Genomic DNA, 21582 nt, shown 5'->3' with positions numbered 1-21582 from the left:
ATTTATATCTGTCTATTAATCTTCGCTTCTGAGGCCGGTCCTAGCATGGATATGCATATTGCGTTGCCATTTTATTTTTTTTCTACCTTGCATTTTGCATCTCATTCCCACTTCTTCTTTTTTTTTCTTTTCCCGGCACTTTTCTCACTTTCTTCCTATTCACTTTCTTCCGGATGTCCGGTGTCGACTTGATCGACGTTACGTGTTATGCCCAGTCAGGCACGCTTGACTTTTCTTTGGTTCAGGTCAGCGGGTGGGAGCATGCAGTTAACTGCGAATGACGAATGGTTTATTGTAGTATGTTGTCTTGTAGTATTATTGTAAGTATGTATACAGGGTATCGTAGAGTAGGTAGTAGGTATGTATACAGGTATCGTAGAGTACATGTTTACAAAGTCAAACGGCAAACCCCCTCGGCAGGGGCGCGACGCACCCCCTTTCTCTAAAAAACCGCTCAATCCAGATCTCCATCTTCTCCAGAAGATTACCCGGTCTAGTCGAGCCGTTCAGATGGTCGTATATCCCATCGCGACACCAGACGCTCCACGCCCCCATCTGCACGGCCATGAGCACGTCGGTGCCCAGTCGATCACCGACGACCGCAATCTCATCCGGCGACTCAATGACATGCCGCTCCGTAAACCACCGGATAACTTCCTGGCCGCAAAAGGGTTTCTTGGTCGCTCCCGCCGGTAAGCGAAACACAGGGATAGAGAGGTGATCGAGCTGGGCTTCTAATTCGGCGACTTCATTCTCGTAGGACGGGTGGCTCCCCGCCCTGTTGGAGACGATCAGGATCGAGTGCGGCGCTTTGCCCGCGTTGAAGGGCGAGGTGGGCGATGTGCGCAGCTCGGCTAGCTTCGCGAGAATCGGGGAGGGGAAGCGCGTCGTCTTCGCGGCGCACAGCGTGTTGTCTTTGTCTAGAACCAGGGCGCGGATGGTGGGTTGTTTCTTGGTTCTATCGGGTTGGAGGTGCGGGCCGAGTTGTTCGGGGAGGGAGGTAATTGTTGGGATGGTCAGGTGGGGGAGGAATTGGGGGGGGTTGGTTAGGAGAGTGTGGACGGCGTGATTGAAGCCGCGGAGATTAGTTGACATTTCTGCTAGATATATGTATATGTAGTGGTATATATGTCGATGTAGATGTAGATGTAGTGGTGAAGGCGGTCAGAAAACTCCGATCTTATCCACGACCTCAGCGTTTCCTCTATTAGCTATCCTCTTCCTCTCGTCTCTCTTCCTGTCTCTCTCCCTCTTCCTGTCTTCTGTCTCTCTTCCCCTTCTTATCTATCTCTCTTCTTCTCTTTCTCTCCCTCCCTCGTCTAATTTCTCTCTCAACATGGGCAAGTTGACCAGCACGATCGGAATCCCCATCAAGCTTCTCAATGAAGCGCAGGTGCGTCTCCCAAGGCAGTTCAATTCATGCGACTAACTTCTCAGGGACACGTCGTCACGCTCGAAATCACCTCGGGGGTGGTATATCGCGGGAAACTCCTCGAAGGTGCCTATCAGACCTACCTTTCATCCTCAAACCTACCCTTTCAGACCTACACACACACACACACAGCGCTAACTTACCCAGCCGAAGATAACATGAACGTCCAACTCAAGGATATCACAGTCACCGCGCGCGACGGGCGTGTCTCGCATCTCGACCAGGTGTACATCCGGGGGAGCCATGTGCGATTCTTCATTGTGCCTGATATGCTGAGGTGGGTCAGCGTCTTCTTCCCTTCTTATATTCTGCTTGTGTTTGTTTTTCTGCTTCTGCTTTATTATGTTTTATTCTACTCTGCTAACTCTTTAGAAACGCTCCTATGTTCCGGTCGCGAGGCCAGCGCGGACGAGGTGTCGGGTTGGCGCGCGGAAAGGCGACGGTACAGCGTGCGCGCGGACAGAGAAGGGGGTGATTCTTTTTTTTTTTTTTAATTTGTTCAATCTTCATGGTCATGGTCAATAAACTTCCAAGTATGACTACAATACCCGTAATGTAATAGAAACCGACATTGATATAAATATTCATAAAGTAGCTACTTGGATGCCTGAGTCTAATGTTGCTGATGCTTACGTCGCCCCGCAATCTCAACCAACTCGTTGAAACAGTATGCTTTAACTATGCTACAACTATAGTTACAACTATAGATACAACTATAGATACAACTATAGCTACCAAAACAATGACCGAAATCTCCAATCCGCGACGACTACTCATCCTCTCGCCACCTTCACACTCGCAGACCGTCATTCCGCCCTTCCTCAAATCCCTGACGGGTGTTCTTCCAGAGACAGAGACAGGCTCGTTCGCAGGGTACACGACGCATCCGGCGCTCCAGCTCCGAACGAAATATTACGCCGCGGACGTGCCCGTATGGGTGGACGAGATCCCTCTGGAGAAAGCAGCCCAGCAGACCTGGACGCACGAGTTTTCCGGCTCCGAGGCCCGGATCGTGCGCGACGCGATCGGCGCGGTGGCCGTGTGCGTGCAGAACCATGACGGGGCATCTGTGGAGGGAGTGAAACCACTCTTGAAAGCTGTTGGGGAGGTGAAATCCGTGATCGAGACGGAACGGGGGATGGGCGAGGTGCCCGGGTTGCTTGTTCTTGTTGGGAAAGTTACGGCGCCTATTGGAGAGGAAAGCGAGAATGAACCAGAAGACTTTACGAGTGCGTGGTGGGAGGATCAGCTCTGTGAGCTTGGCTTGATGGAGTTTGAAGTCGTGGTTTGGGATCCGAAAGGGAAGGATTGTGATAAACGCAATGTGTTTGGTGGTATGTCTCTCTTTCATACCTCTGCACTCGATCTTTCTCTCTGTGTTAACATTGTTAGAATACGAAGGAATGCGCCGGGTAAGAGAAGTCCTCGAAACACACGAATGGGAGGGAGATCAGCACCACGACGACGACTTGGAGAAGACTCTACTCGGGCTGGACGGGGAACAGCAAGGGTTCGAGTTGGAGGTCGACGAGCTCGAACGCGAGATGCTAGGCCTGCGCTTCGCGATGGGGCGGGAGGAATCCGGCGATGGGCAGGACGACGATGAGGAAATCAAGGCGGAGTCGTTGGAGGCGCTCATGGTGCGCATGAAAGCCATACGAGGTATTCTTCCCTTCTTCTCTTCTTCCCTTCTTCTCTCCTAACAATTCCCAGATATGAGTGCGGAGTTGCCTGTGGAAGAACGGAGAAAGTTCGCTGCTAAAGCGGTTGGAGAGATCATGAAGGAGTTATAGAGGTATGAGTAATGACTTTATGGATGTCTAATGTAGTCAAAATAGTCTAATGCATGCTAATGTATACTACACTTTTTTTACGCCCGCTTCTTCCCCCGGAGAACCTTGCGTCTCTGCGCAATCATGTGTGTGTAGAGAATATAAGAGCCTGGAATGGTCAGGGATTGTCTGGACAAAAAAAAAAGTATGCAATGGATATATACCTGGAATGTAAATCACCAAGGCGACGACGAAGAACCACCAGTATAAGGGGTGCAGCGCAGCGGCGCGGTCCAGCGACAAGAATATCAGGATGCATTCGCTCGAGATGCCGATAGGGTAGAGGATGTAGAAGGTGTTGTACCTGCAAGATTAGAGAGAGGCATAGGAGTAAAAGCTAGGCGGAGCAGAATATATTACCTCAGCCACGTCCACCAGGAAGGAACACCCTGCCCCCAGACCTGCAGAGCAAAGAAGCCGTAACGAATACATTCCGTGATCCCCCACGCGGCGAGACAGCCGAGGAAAGCCAAGTCGCCGGCCTGAGCGCCAGGCCCACGGAGGGCACCCTGGCCGTGCAGCTGGGTATAGTCGCCGCCAAGAACACCGCCATGGCCGTCACCGCGGTCGTGGAAGAGGAACATGACGCCCCAGACGAGCAGGAGACGGCTGGCAACCTGCATGGCGGTGGTGAAGACCGGGGCGCGCACGAGGCCGAGCAGGCTGTGCAGGATCTCGAGAAGAGCCATCGACTGCGCGGTCACGAGGAGAGGCGAGAAGACCTGCCCGAACACGGCGGGGAGATGGCCGGTCGGCGCGAGGAGGATCACCAGCAGCGCCGCGCGGAGTGTGCATGTTGCCCACAGCCCGAAGCTGACTGCGTTATAGGCCAGCAGGTAATAGCGGGTGAGCGGGGAGACCGCGCGCGGAGCGGAGGGGGGAGGAGCCATGGCTTAACTGTTAGTATACATGGTAAATATAGCAGAATATAGCTAGTATGTACTTACTGCGGCGTATATGGTGAGAGTCGGTTGCAGTGAAACAATCAATATTAGTTACTTCTCAACAAGTCAACAGTTCCAGCTCAGTTCGGTCACTGATCGGGCTAACTGTTTCTGGCCTAGCGTTACAGAGCTACAGGCAGTGGTTTCATTGGCTGGAAAAGCTTAGTCTTAGTCAGAAGTTTGCCTATTAGTCACGTGATATCAGCCGACCAGCCAGACTACTTTTGACCCTTTTCTACTCTCTCTGGCTCAACTTTCAGGCATCTTCAGTCCAATGAGTTCCCGGTCTCAACTGCAGTCATCACGCGCTGTTGGACCTAGTGTCTCACCTGGACTCGTCGACTCGACGATGGTTCTGTCGATAATTAATGTGCATATTCCACCTAGGAGCACTACTCCGTACTACCTAAACGCCGGTAGGCACCTGATTAACTACCACGGACTCTTACCTAGTATACTCAAGGACTTATGTTGTATCCGTACTGGCACATCTTATGGCACTTCCCCCGCGCCCCATGCAGCTTGATGTCATGCAGTATCTCACCTGCTAGTGATGTTTGCCTGCATGCTCATCTGGTGTGACATCTGACCATATCCCAGGATCAACCACGATGCTAGGGCCTTACCAGGGACCCCTAACCAACTCCACCATCTTCACAGACTGACTGCTAGCAAGTATAGGTAATCCTACTAAGAGTATGTAGTAGGTACTTCCTTAGGTAGTTATAAATAACTGGTTAGAGGTAGTTACTAGGTAGTTATGTAAGCTATTGCTATCCTTTTGTGCCTGAGGCACACGCTAGCCCGAAATCGCAGGCTCGACGTCAGCGGCGTCTCAGAATTGGCGGCTGGAATGGCCGAAAAGACAGAAACAGACAAACGGCTGCCCCGCTCCAACGTCATTGGCACCCCACAGGGAAGAATTTGGACCCGGCATGTTTTCGCGAGAGAAAGTGGACAGTGGACAGTAGGTACCTAGGTAGTAGTGGACAGTGGACAGTGGACACACTTGTAGCCAAACTATTATTAACTAGTACTGCAGTCTACATCTACATCTACAGTCTAGTCTACAGTCTAGTATACTAAATGGAGACTCTGTAATTAGGATTACTATTATGTACTCTATATTAAATTGGATATCACATTGATTTAAGCAGATGTACGGAGTATACAGGAACCACCAGAGACTCTTGTCTGATGGCAGAGTGACGTAATGCCAGCTTCTAGAAGCAAACAGGTTATACGAGACTGTACCTAAGTACCTAGTATATAGAGTATACTTACTTCATAATCGGATGGTCTGTTTAACTCCGATAAAACTACCAAACTATACTAGCAGTTACCTACTAGTTATCAACCAGTTTACTAATTATTTTAGGACATCCAGCTTCATGGAGCATATAGTTCGAGTCAGTTCTTCTGAGACAAATACATTTCTAGAGCTAGGTATAAAAAGATAATACAATAAGAAAAATAAGAGAAAGACCTATGTACTAGTAGATTAGTACTTACTAGTTATACTGTTACACGCATGACAAAAAAGCGAATATGGAGGGGCACGCCCAATCGTGAAAATCTCCCCCGCCTCGCCCTTTTTTTCCTCCTCAATGAATTAACCTCGCCTTTTTCTATTTGTCAACTGGTCCACTCGTCCTTTCCAGTTGATTATTATTATTGAACCTCTTGCAGTGTCGAGGGGATGCTTGACGCTCGCTACCTTTTTTTTTCCTCCCGTCCCTCTCTCGCGGCCTCCACCGTGACGAACTCCCCGTCGTTCGCCCTTTAGCCTCAACCCCTCCTTTCCCTCCCCCTACCCACTAGTTGTGCGTTCCACACCTTGAGAAGCACACGCCAGAACACACGGACAGGGCCCTCCCTCGACGAGAGAAGAAATATTCGTTAGTATTTGGGGATTGTTCCCGTGGAAGCTGTTTTATTCCCTGGCGTCCTACTCCCCCTCCCCTTTCCCCTCCTCTCTTCTCTCTCCTCTCTCCTCTCTCCTCTCTCCTCTTTTCCTCTCATTCTCCTCTCCTCCCTTTTTTTGCGCACCGCAACACCGCGCCGCCCTTCGCCCAGTGGAACCGCCTTGGGCAGTAGTCTCGCGTGCGTTCCACCCCGACGCTGGCCAGTTAGTACCTACGAACTATCGCCTGTGTATGTCACTTTGAGATCCTGAACCCCCCTACTACCCTTACCCCCCCTCTCCTTCTTCTTCTCCTCCTCCTCTTCCCTGCATCTCTCTTCTTTGTCCTGCATTACAAATCTCCTATTTTACTCCCACCTGGTTACGATCTCGTGATAATTCCCCTTCTCCCTCCTCTTTCCTTCCTCCCCCCCAATGAAGCTTTAGCCTCGGACAATGCACTGACTGTGGCGCACAGATAGTCCCCTCCTCGTGTTTCTTGGCTCTGAGCCGTTCTCCATTGGCTGCTGGTCATCGCCTTTTCCTAGCTTAATCACAAACATAAGGTGAATCTCGCCTCCACCTGTAGTCTGTCTGACATCTGTTCAACGTCTGAACTGTCACGCTCCCTCCCTCTCTGTCTCTCTTTCTCCCTCTGCTCATGCCACGATGCATCATATGACTCTTAAGATGGGACTCGGCTGACAGGTCGGAATAGATTCCACCGGTTCGCATATATCGTACACGGTACTCGTTGGATTTGACTTTGGCGTTTCGATCTTTTGTTTGGTGACGATTGGTTTTATTATACCCGGGCTTCCTTCTCCTGACGAACACACATAACACATATATCATCATACGCCATGGCACACACCACGACCACGAGTGCGACTAGCACCAGCACCGCGAGCACCGCCAGCACCGCCAGCAATGCTAGCAATGCTAGCACTTCTACCGCTACCCCCGCCACAAAACCGGTCAGCAAAACCGAGCCGGTGGAAGAGAAAGAAAAGGTATTTTTTCTTGTTTGGATAGTTTTTTTTTTATCAGTCTTGGATGGCTAATTAAAGAAGCCAAAGCCAAAGGAAGGCCCTCCGACATTGGCCGACTTTGGAGACCGGATGGACCAGGCCACCTTTGAGCAGATTCTCGAGATGGACGACGAAGACGACAAAGATTTTAGTCGAGGCATTGTATTTGGGTTTTTCGACCAGGCCGATACCACGTTTGAACAGATGGAGACAGCAATGTATGCTATTTTTTTTTTTTTCATTTTTGCTCCTTTTATTCCTTTTCTCTCTCCTTTCTAACGGGACAAAAAAAATACAGAAAAGATAAAGACCTCCTGACGTTGTCCCAACTGGGACACTTCCTCAAGGGCTCATCGGCAACGTTGGGCCTGAACAAGGTGCGGGATGCATGCGAAAAGATCCAGCACTTTGGCGCGGGCAAGGACGAGACGGGCTCAACGGACGAGCCGGACGATGAGAAGTCGCTAGGCAAGATCAAGGAGACCCTGAAGGATGTCAAGGAGGACTACAAGGACGTGGCGGGTCTTTTGAGGCGGTTTTACGGGGAGGAGGAGTAACCATGTAGTGTGTGCGCCTTTGGGTTGAGTTTGATTTTCGAAAAGAAGTTCTGAGCGAATTAAGCATTTGCTAGTGCAAACAGAATGGTAGCCATTGCGTGTAGTCGGGATTATGAATATATCGAGTCGAGTTGGGGGGTCTATTCTTCATCATCGGATGAGTGATTTGTAGTTGCCATGCATGTCAACCCATCTGTTACACAGTAACCAGACAGCTACTTGGGTTATGCTAGTTAGTAGTTACTTACTATACTACTCAATACAAGTGTAGGATTCTCTTTTAAGCATACCACCGAAGCAGTCAATGGAATGAATTGAATGAGGTCTGCATTTTATCTAGTATAAATACTAGTACCTAGGTAGAAACTGCATCATGCCATCGACAAACGGCCCCGGGTACCTACAGAACAGAGTCGACCGCCGAGTCTGAGGGATATCAGGGATAATATGACTTTTCGTGATTTTCGTTTAACGTTGTTCTCGTTGAGCCCTTATATCATTTTCGTTGAAACTAATACCATTTTCATGTGAGTGAGTAAATAAGAGATGAGAGAGATACATGAAGATATATAAATCTCAACCTCATCCTCAATCGCCATCAATCGCCATCAGAAACAAAAACACATCATCAGAACAATATCTTGAAATAAGCTCAAGCCGAAGCAAATGGCAGTCGGTCCTCGCGTGTCCAAGGAAGAATTCATGCGCGCTTTAGGGCTTGATGTGCGCAATCCCCAGCACGAACAATACTACAAAGCAATGCGAGTACGTTCACACCTATACACACACACATGTATATATAAGGTATATATATATAACAAGACAGGATGAAGCGATTGCAGTCTACAACAGGCTGAACAACGATGTATCAAGCCTGATTGATTCGGTGCGGATGGATGGAAACACTCGGCCGCCCTTCTTCTGGCACCATGTTCGAGCGGACAAGCAGCGCTGGGCGATTCTGGAGGTCTGGAGGGCCGCAGATCCGTCGATTCGAGGCTTGTTCGATGCTGGGGCGACAGAGGGAGAATATGGACCCAATTGGGTGAGTGGGTGGTTGCTTTATTCTGTTTTTCGGTCTAGGGATACGCGCAACAATCGACGGAAAGAGAAGCCGGGTAAGCCTCCTTGTATCTCTGGGTGTGTAAACGTTTATATTAACGATTCTAGGCGAACGAAAAACATACTATGATCCTGTTAGAAATGTATAGATAGATAGATAGATAGATCTATGAATCTTGTTCTTCGCTCTCCTTTGCATCCTTCTTCTCCTTCTTCTCGCCCTCTTTCAACGCCTCGATCACTCGCTCATCCTGCTCGTCTTGCCTCTCATCCCATTCAACATCGTAATCTCCCGCGATGGTCTTGATCTCTCGGCGCAAGGCATTGCCCTCGTCGATCAGCGAGGCCCACAGCGTCAGATCCACTCCGCGCATCGCGTACAGTCGTTTCTGGCGCGTGCTGATCGTCAGATCCAGCGCGGACCGGTACGAGATCTCCCGGTTATGATACAGAAACCACAGGTATCCGCCCATCAGCGTCGACAGGCTGACCAGGTAGGTCACCGGCTCCATGGTATCCCAGCCTAGCTCGGTCTCAAAAGTCAACCGGTACACCAGGTACCACCAGGAGGCGAGAATGCCGAACCCGCCGAGAGCCACGCGCTGCGCGCCCCGGTGCGCCAGCACGTCGCACTCGTGTTTCGTCGTCGCCAGGGCCTGCAGCCGCCGCGATAACTTGCGGAGTCGCATCCGGAGGAAGTATGTCCGCTCGCTGAACGACGGGACCTCCACGCATACCCGCCCGTCGCCTTCGATCTGTAGGAGGAACTCGCGCGCCCGGGCTGCGTCGCGGATGAAGTCGCCGATCTCGGTCGCGGGCGACCACCGAACCAATTCTGCCTCCTCTTTTTGCTTCTGCTGCTGCTGCTGCTGCCGCTGCTGCTCTTTATGTGTATATTTGTCTTTGGAGCTGTTTTCGTATTTCCTCGGCCGGATGGCATCGTTCTCCATCTGCAGAGCGAGAAATGAGACCCCCGGCGGACGCTGCTGGCCATCCTCTTTGATCGGGGGGACTTCGGCCTGGACCAGGCGTTCAAGATACGACAGTGGTTGCTGCGGGTGGACTAGTAGTGCGATCGGTTCATCTGAAGTAGCAAGTTAACGAGTTTGATGTATTTTAGACGTGGTTTCAGGAAATGATAGAACTTACTGTTCTGTTTGTGTAGGGAGGATATCGGAACGATCAGCTTGAACAGTCGGGAGGGCGTGGTGAGGAGTTTCCCTATCCTGTTAGTTCTTATTTTTAAGAAATATCAAGCAAGGCTTCCCTACCCTTGATCGAGTCCTTGCCAGCTCCCTCAACCGGGTGTTCCTTAACGCCCTGCCAGAAGGGACTCGGTGTATACCACCGCTGGTTACAGCCGTATCTCCATCGGATCGTCTCCCGGATCGACTGCGAGACTCGTTGCTGAGAACGGGGTACGACTGAACGGAGAGTGCGAGCAATCATGTCTATCAATTGTGTGGTTCATTATGGCAGAAATAGAAATAGAGACAGACAAAATATATTTCAAGTTTGTAGGCAGAGCTGGTAAACAGTTGTCGTCGATCGTTCAACTACGTCATCGACCAACAGCAGTGCAAACCGTGTAACATCAATCACACCGCAAGAGATAGATAGTAGATTAGATAGAGTAGGTACTATATCATGTCTTAAGTCTACAAATGTACTTGTTGAATTCAGCTACACCACTCTCCATGCAGTCTGTGTTAAAGCATTATCTATGCGGCATACCGTATGGCCATCATTCATGAACTCCTCATTTTCGTGATCTAATCGTGGCGTCGTGTCTGTCATTGAATCGTAACGGACCAACCAGTACTCACCACCTAGGGTGCCCTAGGTGCCCAAGTAACCAGGCAGGAACAGATAAAGGGGATTAAATCCCCTGGAAGGCCATATCGAACCTCCCATCGTAGCTTTCCGGACTACTGCTTCCCCCACTGCGACTACTGCTGCTGCTGCTAGCAGTCGTCGCAAGATCCTCATCGGCATACCGAGCCTTCCGCCCCGTTCCGATCGCCACGGGGATCCCCTGAACGACACCCCCATGATCATGTCCAACAGGGTACATGCCGTCGTTGACGGAGAAGTTGCGGCAGATCAGGTATGCGCGCATGGCGGCGTGTTCGCGGGCGAGGCCCTCGGACTCACAGACCCCGTCGGTCTGGTACTCGCGATTATTGACGCGGACGATACACGTGTACCCCTTGGCTGAACTGGGGTAGCTTTCGTACTGGGGTTCTGGCCAGCGGCGACGGCGGCAGAGGCCTGTCGTTTGGTTGTTAGCTTTGTTTTTAGACTTGTTTAGGCTTCAGTCTCTGAAGAATCGAAGAAATCTCGCGATTGGGGATGAAGAGAGGAGCTAGCGAATGCTTGGTTTGTTCAAGTTTCATCTGTTATGCAGGGACAAATCTTCACGTACTCGCCAGATAGAGGATATAGTACATCGCAGCCCAATGGGGACCCTTCGCACGGCACACAAGTATCGGATCAGTATTCGCTGCCTCGATTCGAGAAGGGTCCTTGGGAGGTTTTGATGCCCAACCCGTCTTGTTGTTTTTGTTGTCTTGCTTGTCTTGAGACTTGTTCGGTGTTTGCTTTTTTCTTTTCTTTTCTTTCCTTTTTCCTTTTCTTTCCGTCGCTGATGGGAATGCTATAATTTAGACAACTATAGGATAACTAAATGTAGCAGGGTTTTTTTTTGATCTCTCCTTTTTTTCCTTCTCGGAACTGATATAATATAGGTTATAATAATAGGTGCTGTTGATGTCAACAGTCGAACAGGTTAAACTGTCTCTGTCCAGATCAATTGACCAAAACAGGTGGGGCGTAAAGGGAAAAAAACAAAAAAAAAAAAACAACAACAAAACACTCAAGGATTTAATTAATTTTAATTAATTAATTATTATCATCATTGTTAGTATTCCTAGAGTTAAAAGAGGGGGGTGCATAGTTTGGCTCGCCGCCGTGATGCGCTGGCAGTCCTCATTGCCAGTAGATGGTAATACAGTACAAGCACTTGGTAGGCATAACTTAGTTGACTACAGGAACTAATTCTTAGTGAGGTCTTGGTTATAGTACTAGAGAGATATGTGTACTACCCAGGATCTCGTATCTAAGGAACATAGATATCAAGTAGTTATATAGTAACTATATAGGAGGTGTTTATGTAGTAGTTAGCTAGCTGTAGTTACTGTCCAAGTTATAGGTTACTCCGTACAATGGATAATAGAGTACTCCGTACATAGTAGAACAATACAGTATCTTGATCATGCTAGGATAGTCATTGATCTAGATCTGCATGTCGCCGGTTGCCTTGTCGCAGACTAAACTAGTCGTAGTGACGGGCGCTGATGCGTGATGCGTTGGCAGTGGGGAATGTCTGTGGCACGGTCACTTGCGCGGGAGTTATGAGTCCGGAATACGGAGTAGAACGGAATAGTGGGTGATTAGAAATTGAATAGAAATCATATTTGAGAAATGAAGTAGGTAGGTAGTAGATCGGTACGGAGTAGTTGGTTATGTAGAAGTCCTAATGTTGATATCGGAATCAATGACTTCATAAACCCTCGTAATCACTATACAGCCCGGTTTGGAATCTCAAATCCACCTCTGTTCCGAGCACCATGCGTGCATACTCGCCGCCGCCTGGTGAGGAATGACATACAGCGGGTGGAAGGCGGCGAGGCGGTCCCCCTCGCTGAAGACACTTGCGTCGGAGCTTGGCTCGGTCAACACTGCCTCGCTGGCTGCGATCCGCAAATACTGCCAGGAAAACGCAGAGTTGAAGGGTCCCGCCAACACGGTGCTGGAGTCTGTATGGTAGTGGTGATACTGGGTTGTGCTCAGCCCGGCGAGTGTGTAGCAGGTATGATACGAGTCTTGGTGTCTATCTGCATATCAGTATCAAAGACCAAGGGGGTAGATAGGTAGGCCTACTTTCCAGGTTTATCACGCAGTCCGCCATTCTTGGCCTGACAGCAGGACAGAATATATCGAGTCAGCCCTTCGCGGCTATATAGATTGCCGACGGCCAGCGTCGGACTGGCTGCAGACTGTCTCCCGTTCAGAGCGGCTTGGACCAGCGGCCAGCAGTTGCCCACCCAGTGACTGTAACAACCGTCGACCAACTTATTGGTTCTTCCCGAATATCCTCCCTCGGGGCCATACTGACGGGCTGACAGCCAGGACAGCAACAGCGGAACGTCCATATGCCTAGGGAAATGTGTCAGAAAACCATAACAAAAAAAAAGAAAATAAAAAAAGACGCTATAACGCTCGTGGAACCAACCGATTGATGGTCTGCTCCGGCTCGCCCAAGATGCACAGGCATGCGAGAGCACAGAATGCATATGCACCATGAGCCTCCGTCCCGGGGCTCGCAGAGATACCTCCCTCGTATGTCTGGCCTGATTTTGTCAACAGGGGAGCCCGGTCATACAACACGACGGTTCATTTCTTACACCTCGACAAATACTCTGCCAAGCCGCTCGTGAACGTCTCCACGCCGTGTTTCCGAGCCTCAGCGTCGGGGGGCAAGGTCAGTGGCAAATCCAGTAGCGAGATAATCACCATCGCACAGTATGCACCACTACTCATTAGCACGATCCTGTCCGCAGAAAAGGAAAAAGAAAGGAAAAGGGGGGGAAAATACCGCACGTCTTCCTCGCCACCCTCACAAACCCTGAAGCTCCCATCGGGCTGTTTCAACCTTCCCAACCACCGCCACCTGCATGAAATTTTTTAACAAAGGTCAGGCGTCATACACCCCTCCCAGGGGGGGGGGAATAAGGATACAATTCACTCACATTGCGGTTCGATCGACCAATTTGAAAGCGTCGTCACCCCCCACCATCGCCAGGGACAGAATGGTAGCATACGTCGGTGCACAGTGTGATATCTGACCGTGGCCGCCGCCGAATCCTCCAGATTGGTTCTGAATAGGTGTAAATGTCGCACAAACGCTGCAAGACCAGTTAAGCTCTGGTTCCCAAAAGAGAAAAGATAAATGGAGTAGGCCAAAAGAAAGAGAGAAAGGCAAGTGCCTACCGTCGTCGGAATTTCGTCACGTCCTCGCCGAGCAGAGACAAGCCCGCCAACGCCCAGTAGACCATCCAGGGCCGACTGGCATCCAACCCGACAAAGCCGGCGGGATAGTCCTCGAGCGAATCGTATAGGTAGGCTACATGGCTGTCACGCTGCAGCGCAGGCACGCCGTGCACGTTGAAGGGGGGTTTCTGCGCGGCCGCGGTCCCCTGGAGGAAAGGCAGGCAGACGTCGACCGTCTCGTCCTGGAGCTGGGAGGTTTCCGTGACGAGCGGGTCGCGAATCAGCGGACGCACAGTGAACAGCGTAGACACGCCGGCACGTGCTGCTGTGGTTGTCATTATTTTAGGGACAGGAGAAATCGCAGACGCAGACGCAGACGCAGACTCAGCCTCCCGCAAACGTCTGTCGAGATTTCCAGCTGCTGGTGCTGGTGCTGGTGTTGTCTGGGCAGGAAACTGAACTCTTCGCCGATGTCTTCCTCGCGCTGGGATAGGCATCAAGAGAGAGACCAGAGTTGGGAATTATTCCTCTCTCTTTCTTATATCTCTGTCATTTTTTTTTTATCCAGGAAGGGTATTCTTCTCTGCTGTAGATGCTTGTCAATGGGATTGATAATATTGTTCTTCTGCTCTGAATCACACGGTCGAGCCATTGTTCTTCTTTCCCGCCTTCCCCTCCGCCTCAAAGAAATATCCCACACGCCTCAAGGTTCTGGTTACTCTACTCCGTACAAAGAACTGACAAAAGACCGTCTATATTTTTTTTTTTTTTTTGGTCTCTCTCTCTTACTATGATTTACTCAGGGAAACACCTCTGCCACTCTCCGTTATCCTGCCCGACGAGATCGTCGTCTGGCAAGGACCACGACCTCTCGCATCGTGACAACGCATCCGACCAGCATTTCTCAACACAGAGAGCATAATAAGCATACGCCGACCGGGCAGATCATGCACAACAGAACAGGATTCCTGGGCTAGGTTTATTTTCGGAAGACAGTAATCTTTGTATTGGAGGGGAAGTACTCCGTATATATTCTTGTCTGTTGTACAACGTTGAGACCCGCATCCGATGGCCTGCAGCTGGCCGGTTGAACTCTCACCTCACGGAGGAACTAATTGCCAGCAGGGGAGTCTGTTTCTTTCTTTTCTTTTTCCTTTTCTTTTCTCTTCGCATCGAGGACTGGATCTATCAACTGATTCAGGGATTGCTCGGAATGACTTGCGGAGACCCGACATGGACACGCTGCAAGTCAGAGATGATTCTGATCTGTTTCATGCGCTTAACTTGCACGGTCTGCAGAGGCAATAATAGAAAAGCCGTAGTGAAGTACGGAGTACACAGAGTGAGTAACTACTCTGTATCGATGCTTAGTAGTATGTAGTAGTGTTATCATGAAGGTATTAGTAGCTACTATCTACTGCCTAGACAACACTCGGTCTAAACAACTAGAAAACTCCTTCGTTCTTAATAACTAATAAAAACTCAATAGATTTGCCTCTAGTCCTAGATGAAATCTTCGCCGTTGCCACACGGAGCATCCTAAATAAATTAACGACAACAAGTCTCGTCGCCAACCACTCGGACCAAACATGTGTGCAGCGCCCATTGAGCACTGACAACAAGTTGACTATCATAGGCGCTGATCCACAGCGGGGTCTGTCCGAGCATTATTGCCACTCACTTGTATTTAGAGAATACATTAGTTAGTTACAGGTAACTACCTACGGTAGTAGCTACCTAGCTTGCTGCTTTATGTCTTACTCGGAGTCCATCCTCCGTAGTACTCCGTGCTCCATAATACTAACTACCAACTAGTATAGTGTCCGGGTGATCGGGAGCCTCAAACGCAAAGTGGATGGTATGATCCATACCTGGGTTCGTTGATAGGCTCTCTTGCCGGCTCTATTCGCCTCGGGGGACTTGAAGACGTGCGGATTTCGGCATCTGCACGCTGTACGGTGTACCTAGCCTGTTTATGGAGTATTGTGATATATTTCTTGTTGCGAATCCTTGACTTCAAGACATGAGGTGTGGTCGACTTTTCCGTCTCTTTCCGATGCATAAGACAGTTGTAAGCGGTAGAGAGAGAGAGAGAGAGAGAGAGAGAGAGAGAGAGAGGGTCTCGAGAAGTATTCGGACATCTTGTGTACTCCGTACTGTTTCTCCGAGACCTGTATTAAGTTTCTGCAATGCCTCTGACCCGATGCTGCGCAGTGCTCATATCGCCATCCAGATCAAGTCGGCTGCAGTGGAAGAGACTATTGTCTGAGGCCACTAGACACTACTCCGTAGACACAAGTGAAGGCTTCGTCGTCAGTATGATAAGGGTCTACCTATCTAGGTAAAGGTTTCGTTAATGGATAGACAATAAAACTGGATACTACTACTACGTACTTAGAGGTAGTTGTTTACTGAATCAGAACCCTCTTATGCCCTCGGTATCGACTACCTTGGTTACCTAGGTACCTAGGTACCTTCCTATAAGATACTTTGAGGAAGCACCTGCTACTAAGACAGTGGACCTGATAGTAGATTTAAAGCAGCCAGACCACCTTGCTGGATCGAGAAGGTCGCTAGTCAGGTGCTCTCGGGTATACCGTATTACAGAGTACCTACGGTAGGTCCACTACCTGGTTGGATACCGTATTTTAAGCTTCCATTACCCGTGTATATTACACGTCACGGACACTGCCGAGAGGGATCTCCCAGGGATCGATGTTCCATGGTAGATGCATCCTTAGACTCTATAACTCGGTAGTATATATTGATTATATTGATCTTTAATACTCGTTATAGCGCTCAACTACTCAGTTATAAGCCCAGAGGTACGAGCATTAGAACCAGAGGTATGTAGTACACTTGGTTTGTCTGACGAGTCGTAACCAATGCGCAGCGTACGATCCACGCCGGTGATCACGGGATCGACTCCTAGCCTCATTTTCCTCTCATCATTACCTACTAGGTAGGTACCTGTTAGTTAGTGGTAAGTACCTGTTACCTACTAAGGTACCTTAGTACTAAGTAAGAGTGCTTAGTGCTGGTTATTACCTTCGTATTATTCGTACGATAACCACCACTCAGCAGCGCACGCAGCCTCCGACGGCGTGGCATTTACGACATCCTACACCAACCAGCCCCCACCCACCGGGTCGATAGGCGCGATAACTTGGCTGCGCAGGCGTCCCCTAGCGTATCTTGCGCTCACCGCTGCTTTGCTCCCCCACCGCTCTGGCCGGACACTGCTCTTTTGTCGACTGCCCCCCGGATTTTCACCACAAGCCCTTCCCTCTCAGGCTTCCTCGTGAACCATCTCGCCCTTGATCTCCCCCCTCTCTGTCGGTGAACACTCTCACTCACTGTGTCTCGCAGGACGGTGACGGTGACCATGACCAGTGTTGATATTACCAGCGACGGCCTCATCGGCCTTGATTACGACTCCAGAGCCTATCTCCAGTCCCAGTCATGGCCGGTACCGGTCGACCAGAGTGCTGCCGCTGCCGCTGCCGCCGCCGCCGCTGCTGCTGCCCAGCGGTCTTCAGATAACACTCCTCGAGATCTTTCCCCGTTGCAGACTACTGCCCATGCCTTTGACCAGCCGTCGGTGGCTCAGGACCCCAATCTGATGGTCGACTGGCATTTCCAGCCCTTACAGCCCCACGTCCACAACCACCACCACCATCACCACCACCAGTATAGCGCGCCGGAAGACACCCCTCATTTTTCCACCAGCTATGGCATGCCGTTACATTCGTCCCCGGTGGACCTGATTCCTGGTTCCCAGGCCCAGTTGGGCGCTGGTCTGCTCGATACTTCCTTTCTCCCCTTGTCCGCACAGGTCGATCTCGTTCCCTTCCCCTATCAGGACCTTCAAGCCGATCTGATGGCCTTTCCCGACGGTTTGCCCGAAGTGACCGGGTACGCAGCAGCCCAGACGATGCTGGGAGGCAGCTCCCCGACCGACACTTATCTAGAGGTGCGATCTCTCGGAAGTTCTAGCAGCGACAACGGCTGGAGCACCATCGAGCACCGCTCCTCCATCGACTTCTTCCCGGAACAGGGCATTTTCATCAACCCCACCCAGACCCTCCACGACCGGAGTCTGTCCGAATCCTCCTATTCCACCTCCCTGGGCAGTTTCGTCGAGATCACCAACCCCATCAGTTCGCCTATTTCGGACACACATCTCGACTCATCACCGTACCTCGGCAGCAGCACTAGCAGCATGGTCAACCGCCGCATCTCCTATGACAACACCTCCTCGCACGGCTCGCGCTCGCCCACCGCCGTCAGCCCCGTGGCCATTGTGCGACCCATCCCCGTGCCCTCCGCGAAGAAGGCTTCTTCGCCCACCCGCTCCGCCGCTTCCCAGACCTCCTCCTCCACCTCCCCCCCCAGCAGGAAGCCCTCGCGCAGAAGCCCCATCGCCGCCAAAACTGCTGAGACCAAGGTCCGCAAACAGTCGCAGACCGGAAAGCCCGAGACCGAGAAGAAGGTGGGCAAACGGAAGGGCCCCCTGAAGCCAGACCAGCGGAAACAGGCCAGCGAGATCCGAAAGCTGAGAGCGTGTCTGCGCTGCAAGTTCTTGAAGAAGACGGTAATTCCCTCTTTTCCCTTTTTCTTCCTTTTTCTTCCTTTTTTTTTTTTTTTTTTGCAACGCAGGTAATTTCTATTTACTAATCCTTTTTCAGTGTGACAAGGGTGAGCCCTGTGCGGGTTGCCAACCGTCCCATGCGCGGTTATGGCAAGTCCCATGTACCCGCATCGATATCAAGGAAATTGGGTATTTCATGAAGGACTGGAAGGCGGACTACGAGCGTCATATCAGTCTGGGCTTCTCGGTTGGCAACATCAAGGGATTCTCAGACGTCGAGAGAACCCTGTTCATCACCCACGGCTATGGTCATATTCTTCCCATCACTGCCCGGGAGGTTTACGTGCGGGACGACCATTGCTTCAACGTCGACTGGGTGGAGGGCTTCAATCGGGAGCCCACGCAGTACGAAGTCGAAACCTCCAAGCTGTCTGCCGGGATGGAAGGCATCTCTCATGCTATGCTCTCCGACTACCTAGATCGTCACATCGATGGGAACGGCACCTTTGAGAAATTCGTCGATGACTACTTCGAAGGCACTCCCTTCCTGACCCAAATGCTCAAGACCGCCTTCCGATACTACTTCCGTACCAAGCTCCCCGTCATCCGCAAGGCCCTCAAACTGATCATCGCCTACAACCTGACCCTCCATGTGACAATGGTGGAAGGCCTGGGCGAGGAGGAGGGCTTCAGGGGCAAGATCGTCGACGATTCGTCCAAGTTCAGGGGCAAGACCATGGCCCCCGTCATGATCAACTTCCAGGTGAAGTGCGCCATGGCGAACATGTGGCGCGAGCTGCAGAAAGACGTCCTCGAGGAGCTGTCCAGCCTCTACTCCAGTGTCTATAGTGGCGAGAAATTGAAGAACTGGCCCACTATTTTTATCCTGGCCTCCATTCTTCTGGCTGTCTGGGAGGAAATGCAGTTTGATTGCCACTACCGCGTTCCGGTGAGTACTTACCTTCTTTTTCTTCTTCTCTCTTTGCCATGCTTTCCGCTGACCCGTTTAGGATCCTGCTGCCGTGGAGAAGTTCTGCAATGACATGGAAACGACTCCTGTCGGTGTCATCGTCGGGCTGTTCCAGGCGATCTCGCAGAAACTACCCGCCTTCACCGATTGGGAAACGCAGAAGCATCACCACCTGCTCAACTCCAACCCGGACGTGTGCAGCACCATGACTGAGGTCCGCCAGCATGTCACCCAGCATGGTATGTCCCCCCCCCCCTTTCCTTCCCGATAATGTTGGTAAAGACTAATATATCTCTGCAGAGACCTACCTCCGCAGTCGTTCGAACTCAAAGTTCAACCGCAATGACTTTGACTGTCTCTCGAACAAATTCCTTTCCAGACTTGTGATCCGTGCGAACTAGACGACTAAAAGCCAAAAAGAGGGAGGACATACGAGACGTGATTTTGACTTGTTTTATGTAACGGCTTTTTCCCCCCCCCAACATCCAACACAATGGCAGTGCCATGACACGACGACACACACGACTCCCCATGAGACATGCCCATCACTTGTTATGATGATCCATTGCATTTCCAGAACCATGCATGATATGTCGAGTACCATCACTCTCTCCACACGAGTCTTTATTTTTCTGTTTCACGTCCTCCGCCATGAATCTCTCTCTCTCTCTCTCTCTCTCTCTCTCTCCCCCTCACACGAGACCTCCTATCACCTCGACTACCTCCTTATCTCGAATCACCGCCAATGCTATCTTTCATTATGCTTTTTTTTATGGACATTTGCCTGCCAGTCTCTCTGTTATACAATTTTTCTCTCTCCCCCTGTCTTGTCTGCCTATTTAGCTTCTTAAGTGGTATAAGTTTCTCGCACAGTACTTACAAAACACAGCGAATGACGAAAATCACGAATGTTACGAAGTGTACGGTTGCCCCCCCCCCGGTCATGAGTTGCGTGCTTCTGTTTGTTGCTCTGAGCGAATCACCGAGCCGGCTGGCGGACCCGGCCCATCAATCTTGTTTCGCTATATCATTTTTTCTTTTTGTCTACTGTGTTGTTGTTTGCGACCTTTTGCATGTCTTACAGCATCTAGCGTTTGTCTGATTATTTATTCTGAGTGTTGCTATCTATCTATCGACGGCTTGCCCAGTCAGTGGTATTGGGCCAGGAGAGGGAAACAGGACTGGAGACTGACTGGCTGTTAGCCAGTCTGAATACGACTATTTGAAACTTGGTATTTACTACTTGCGTAGGTCTCTCCCAAAGGAGTTGTTTTTCTCCCAGCGCAAAAATAGATACAGGCTGCCTACGAATAGATGGTTACTTAGTAAGTATACTGTCGGCACAGCCTCGCGGAGGATCCGAATCCGGCCAGTGAGATACCCCATTAGGCTAGGTGCCTTATTCCGTGCGGGCGTCCGACCGACGCAGCATGCGGACTACTCCCAAAGCAGTCTAGCGCAGAAGTGTCCCAGTCTCCGTTCCTCCGCCCCTCTTTTTGCTTCCTTTTGGGGTCGGGCTGGTGGACCAGGACAAGGGAGCGATAAGACATCACCACGTCATCGTCGCCTGGGGAGAAGAGTGACGCATTCGACAGATAAGAGCGGACGGGGTGAATGGGAAACGGGATCGCGAGAACGGCTTGTCTGAAATTTGAAGGAGATCCTACAGAGTGTACTGACAGATTAGATTCATAATCCGGAAGAAGATTTGACAGTCACTTGCCAGGTGGCGTCAGCGGCGGGTGCGGTCGTTCCTCAGGCCGGAACAGGTACGAGGACAGACTCACCCGAAGAGAGAAGCCAGGTAACTAGGGTATATATTGTAAAGAACATAATAAGCTGATGTCATTGTAAATACTAGGTAAAGAGTAAATAGGTAGGTAACTATAGCATTTATTACTAACTAGTAGTCATCGTACTCCGTAGTGTAAACGACAAAGAGGGGAAGCCATGGAATGTGCCAGGACTTGCGAGAAATAATCAGCCCAGAGAGAGCCTTTGGCCCCTGCCCAAAACTCTAGTGACTCTACCCTTTTGCATCACGTTATCCCGCCTTGTCCTGTGGCTGTCGCAGGCAACCAAACCAGGCCAACCTGACTAAGACGCTTCGCCTCCGCCTCCCTCCCCTCAACTCTCCGGTTGCCCTTCAGTACTTAATCTCCTCTTCCTTCCCTTCCTTCTTTCCCTTTCCCATCTTCATCCATCTAC

At 50.6% G+C, this 21582-nt stretch overlaps 11 protein-coding genes across 11 annotated transcripts; 6 read left to right on the top strand and 5 right to left on the bottom strand.

Moving 5' to 3' along the window:
- Positions 1-396: 396 nt before the first annotated feature.
- Positions 397-1178, bottom strand: ASPZODRAFT_102041 (hypothetical protein; the record flags this gene model as incomplete). Its single annotated transcript, XM_022720799.1, has 1 exon — positions 397-1178. Exon 1 carries the CDS (start codon positions 1093-1095, stop codon positions 397-399), a length of 699 nt encoding a protein of 232 aa, XP_022578594.1. The 5' UTR covers positions 1096-1178.
- Positions 1179-1227: 49 nt separating this feature from the next.
- Positions 1228-1907, top strand: ASPZODRAFT_161191 (hypothetical protein; the record flags this gene model as incomplete). Its single annotated transcript, XM_022726503.1, has 4 exons — positions 1228-1393; positions 1438-1498; positions 1580-1709; positions 1805-1907. Exons 1-4 carry the CDS (start codon positions 1337-1339, stop codon positions 1905-1907), a joined length of 351 nt encoding a protein of 116 aa, XP_022578593.1. The 5' UTR covers positions 1228-1336.
- A 169-nt stretch (positions 1908-2076) lies between these two features.
- Positions 2077-3434, top strand: ASPZODRAFT_135539 (hypothetical protein). Its single transcript, XM_022723831.1, has 4 exons — positions 2077-2766; positions 2825-3094; positions 3146-3231; positions 3297-3434. The coding sequence occupies exons 1-3, from the start codon at positions 2175-2177 to the stop codon at positions 3223-3225; spliced, it is 942 nt and encodes a 313-aa protein (XP_022578592.1). The 5' UTR covers positions 2077-2174; the 3' UTR covers positions 3226-3231; positions 3297-3434.
- On the bottom strand, positions 3303-4154 carry ASPZODRAFT_72461 (hypothetical protein; the record flags this gene model as incomplete). Its single annotated transcript, XM_022729838.1, has 4 exons — positions 3303-3373; positions 3429-3568; positions 3625-3773; positions 3852-4154. The coding sequence occupies 4 exons, from the start codon at positions 4152-4154 to the stop codon at positions 3303-3305; spliced, it is 663 nt and encodes a 220-aa protein (XP_022578591.1).
- A 2820-nt stretch (positions 4155-6974) lies between these two features.
- Positions 6975-7699, top strand: ASPZODRAFT_18850 (hypothetical protein; the record flags this gene model as incomplete). The annotated part of the gene is made up of 3 exons (XM_022727300.1): positions 6975-7124; positions 7185-7360; positions 7441-7699. The coding sequence occupies 3 exons, from the start codon at positions 6975-6977 to the stop codon at positions 7697-7699; spliced, it is 585 nt and encodes a 194-aa protein (XP_022578590.1).
- Positions 7700-8090: 391 nt separating this feature from the next.
- ASPZODRAFT_135533 (hypothetical protein) lies at positions 8091-8948 on the top strand. The gene is made up of 3 exons (XM_022723830.1): positions 8091-8464; positions 8526-8817; positions 8870-8948. Exons 1-3 carry the CDS (start codon positions 8366-8368, stop codon positions 8908-8910), a joined length of 432 nt encoding a protein of 143 aa, XP_022578589.1. The 5' UTR covers positions 8091-8365; the 3' UTR covers positions 8911-8948.
- On the bottom strand, positions 8843-10257 carry ASPZODRAFT_135530 (hypothetical protein). The gene is made up of 3 exons (XM_022723829.1): positions 10033-10257; positions 9911-9982; positions 8843-9845 (listed from the first exon to the last, which is right to left on the bottom strand). The coding sequence occupies exons 1-3, from the start codon at positions 10208-10210 to the stop codon at positions 8929-8931; spliced, it is 1167 nt and encodes a 388-aa protein (XP_022578588.1). The 5' UTR covers positions 10211-10257; the 3' UTR covers positions 8843-8928.
- A 124-nt stretch (positions 10258-10381) lies between these two features.
- On the bottom strand, positions 10382-11587 carry ASPZODRAFT_135528 (hypothetical protein). The gene is made up of 2 exons (XM_022723828.1): positions 11187-11587; positions 10382-11032 (listed from the first exon to the last, which is right to left on the bottom strand). The coding sequence occupies exons 1-2, from the start codon at positions 11209-11211 to the stop codon at positions 10641-10643; spliced, it is 417 nt and encodes a 138-aa protein (XP_022578587.1). The 5' UTR covers positions 11212-11587; the 3' UTR covers positions 10382-10640.
- Positions 11588-11902: 315 nt separating this feature from the next.
- Positions 11903-14597, bottom strand: ASPZODRAFT_135526 (hypothetical protein). The gene is made up of 7 exons (XM_022723827.1): positions 13814-14597; positions 13573-13728; positions 13419-13493; positions 13228-13355; positions 13056-13173; positions 12704-12979; positions 11903-12653 (listed from the first exon to the last, which is right to left on the bottom strand). The coding sequence occupies exons 1-7, from the start codon at positions 14308-14310 to the stop codon at positions 12365-12367; spliced, it is 1539 nt and encodes a 512-aa protein (XP_022578586.1). The 5' UTR covers positions 14311-14597; the 3' UTR covers positions 11903-12364.
- Positions 14598-17198: 2601 nt separating this feature from the next.
- On the top strand, positions 17199-19775 carry ASPZODRAFT_154042 (hypothetical protein; the record flags this gene model as incomplete). Its single annotated transcript, XM_022726048.1, has 4 exons — positions 17199-18407; positions 18502-19353; positions 19415-19613; positions 19675-19775. The coding sequence occupies 4 exons, from the start codon at positions 17199-17201 to the stop codon at positions 19773-19775; spliced, it is 2361 nt and encodes a 786-aa protein (XP_022578585.1).
- A 172-nt stretch (positions 19776-19947) lies between these two features.
- Positions 19948-20668, top strand: ASPZODRAFT_825784 (hypothetical protein). Its single transcript, XM_022730250.1, has 2 exons — positions 19948-20440; positions 20497-20668. Exons 1-2 carry the CDS (start codon positions 20120-20122, stop codon positions 20575-20577), a joined length of 402 nt encoding a protein of 133 aa, XP_022578584.1. The 5' UTR covers positions 19948-20119; the 3' UTR covers positions 20578-20668.
- The last annotated feature ends 914 nt before the right edge of the window (positions 20669-21582 follow it).

The sequence above is a fragment of the Penicilliopsis zonata genome (assembly GCF_001890105.1).
Source record: "Penicilliopsis zonata CBS 506.65 unplaced genomic scaffold ASPZOscaffold_15, whole genome shotgun sequence".
NCBI classification, from domain to species: Eukaryota; Fungi; Ascomycota; class Eurotiomycetes; order Eurotiales; family Aspergillaceae; genus Penicilliopsis; species Penicilliopsis zonata.
Note: the sequence above shows the minus strand (reverse complement) of the source record. Positions and strands in the feature narration are given on the sequence as shown.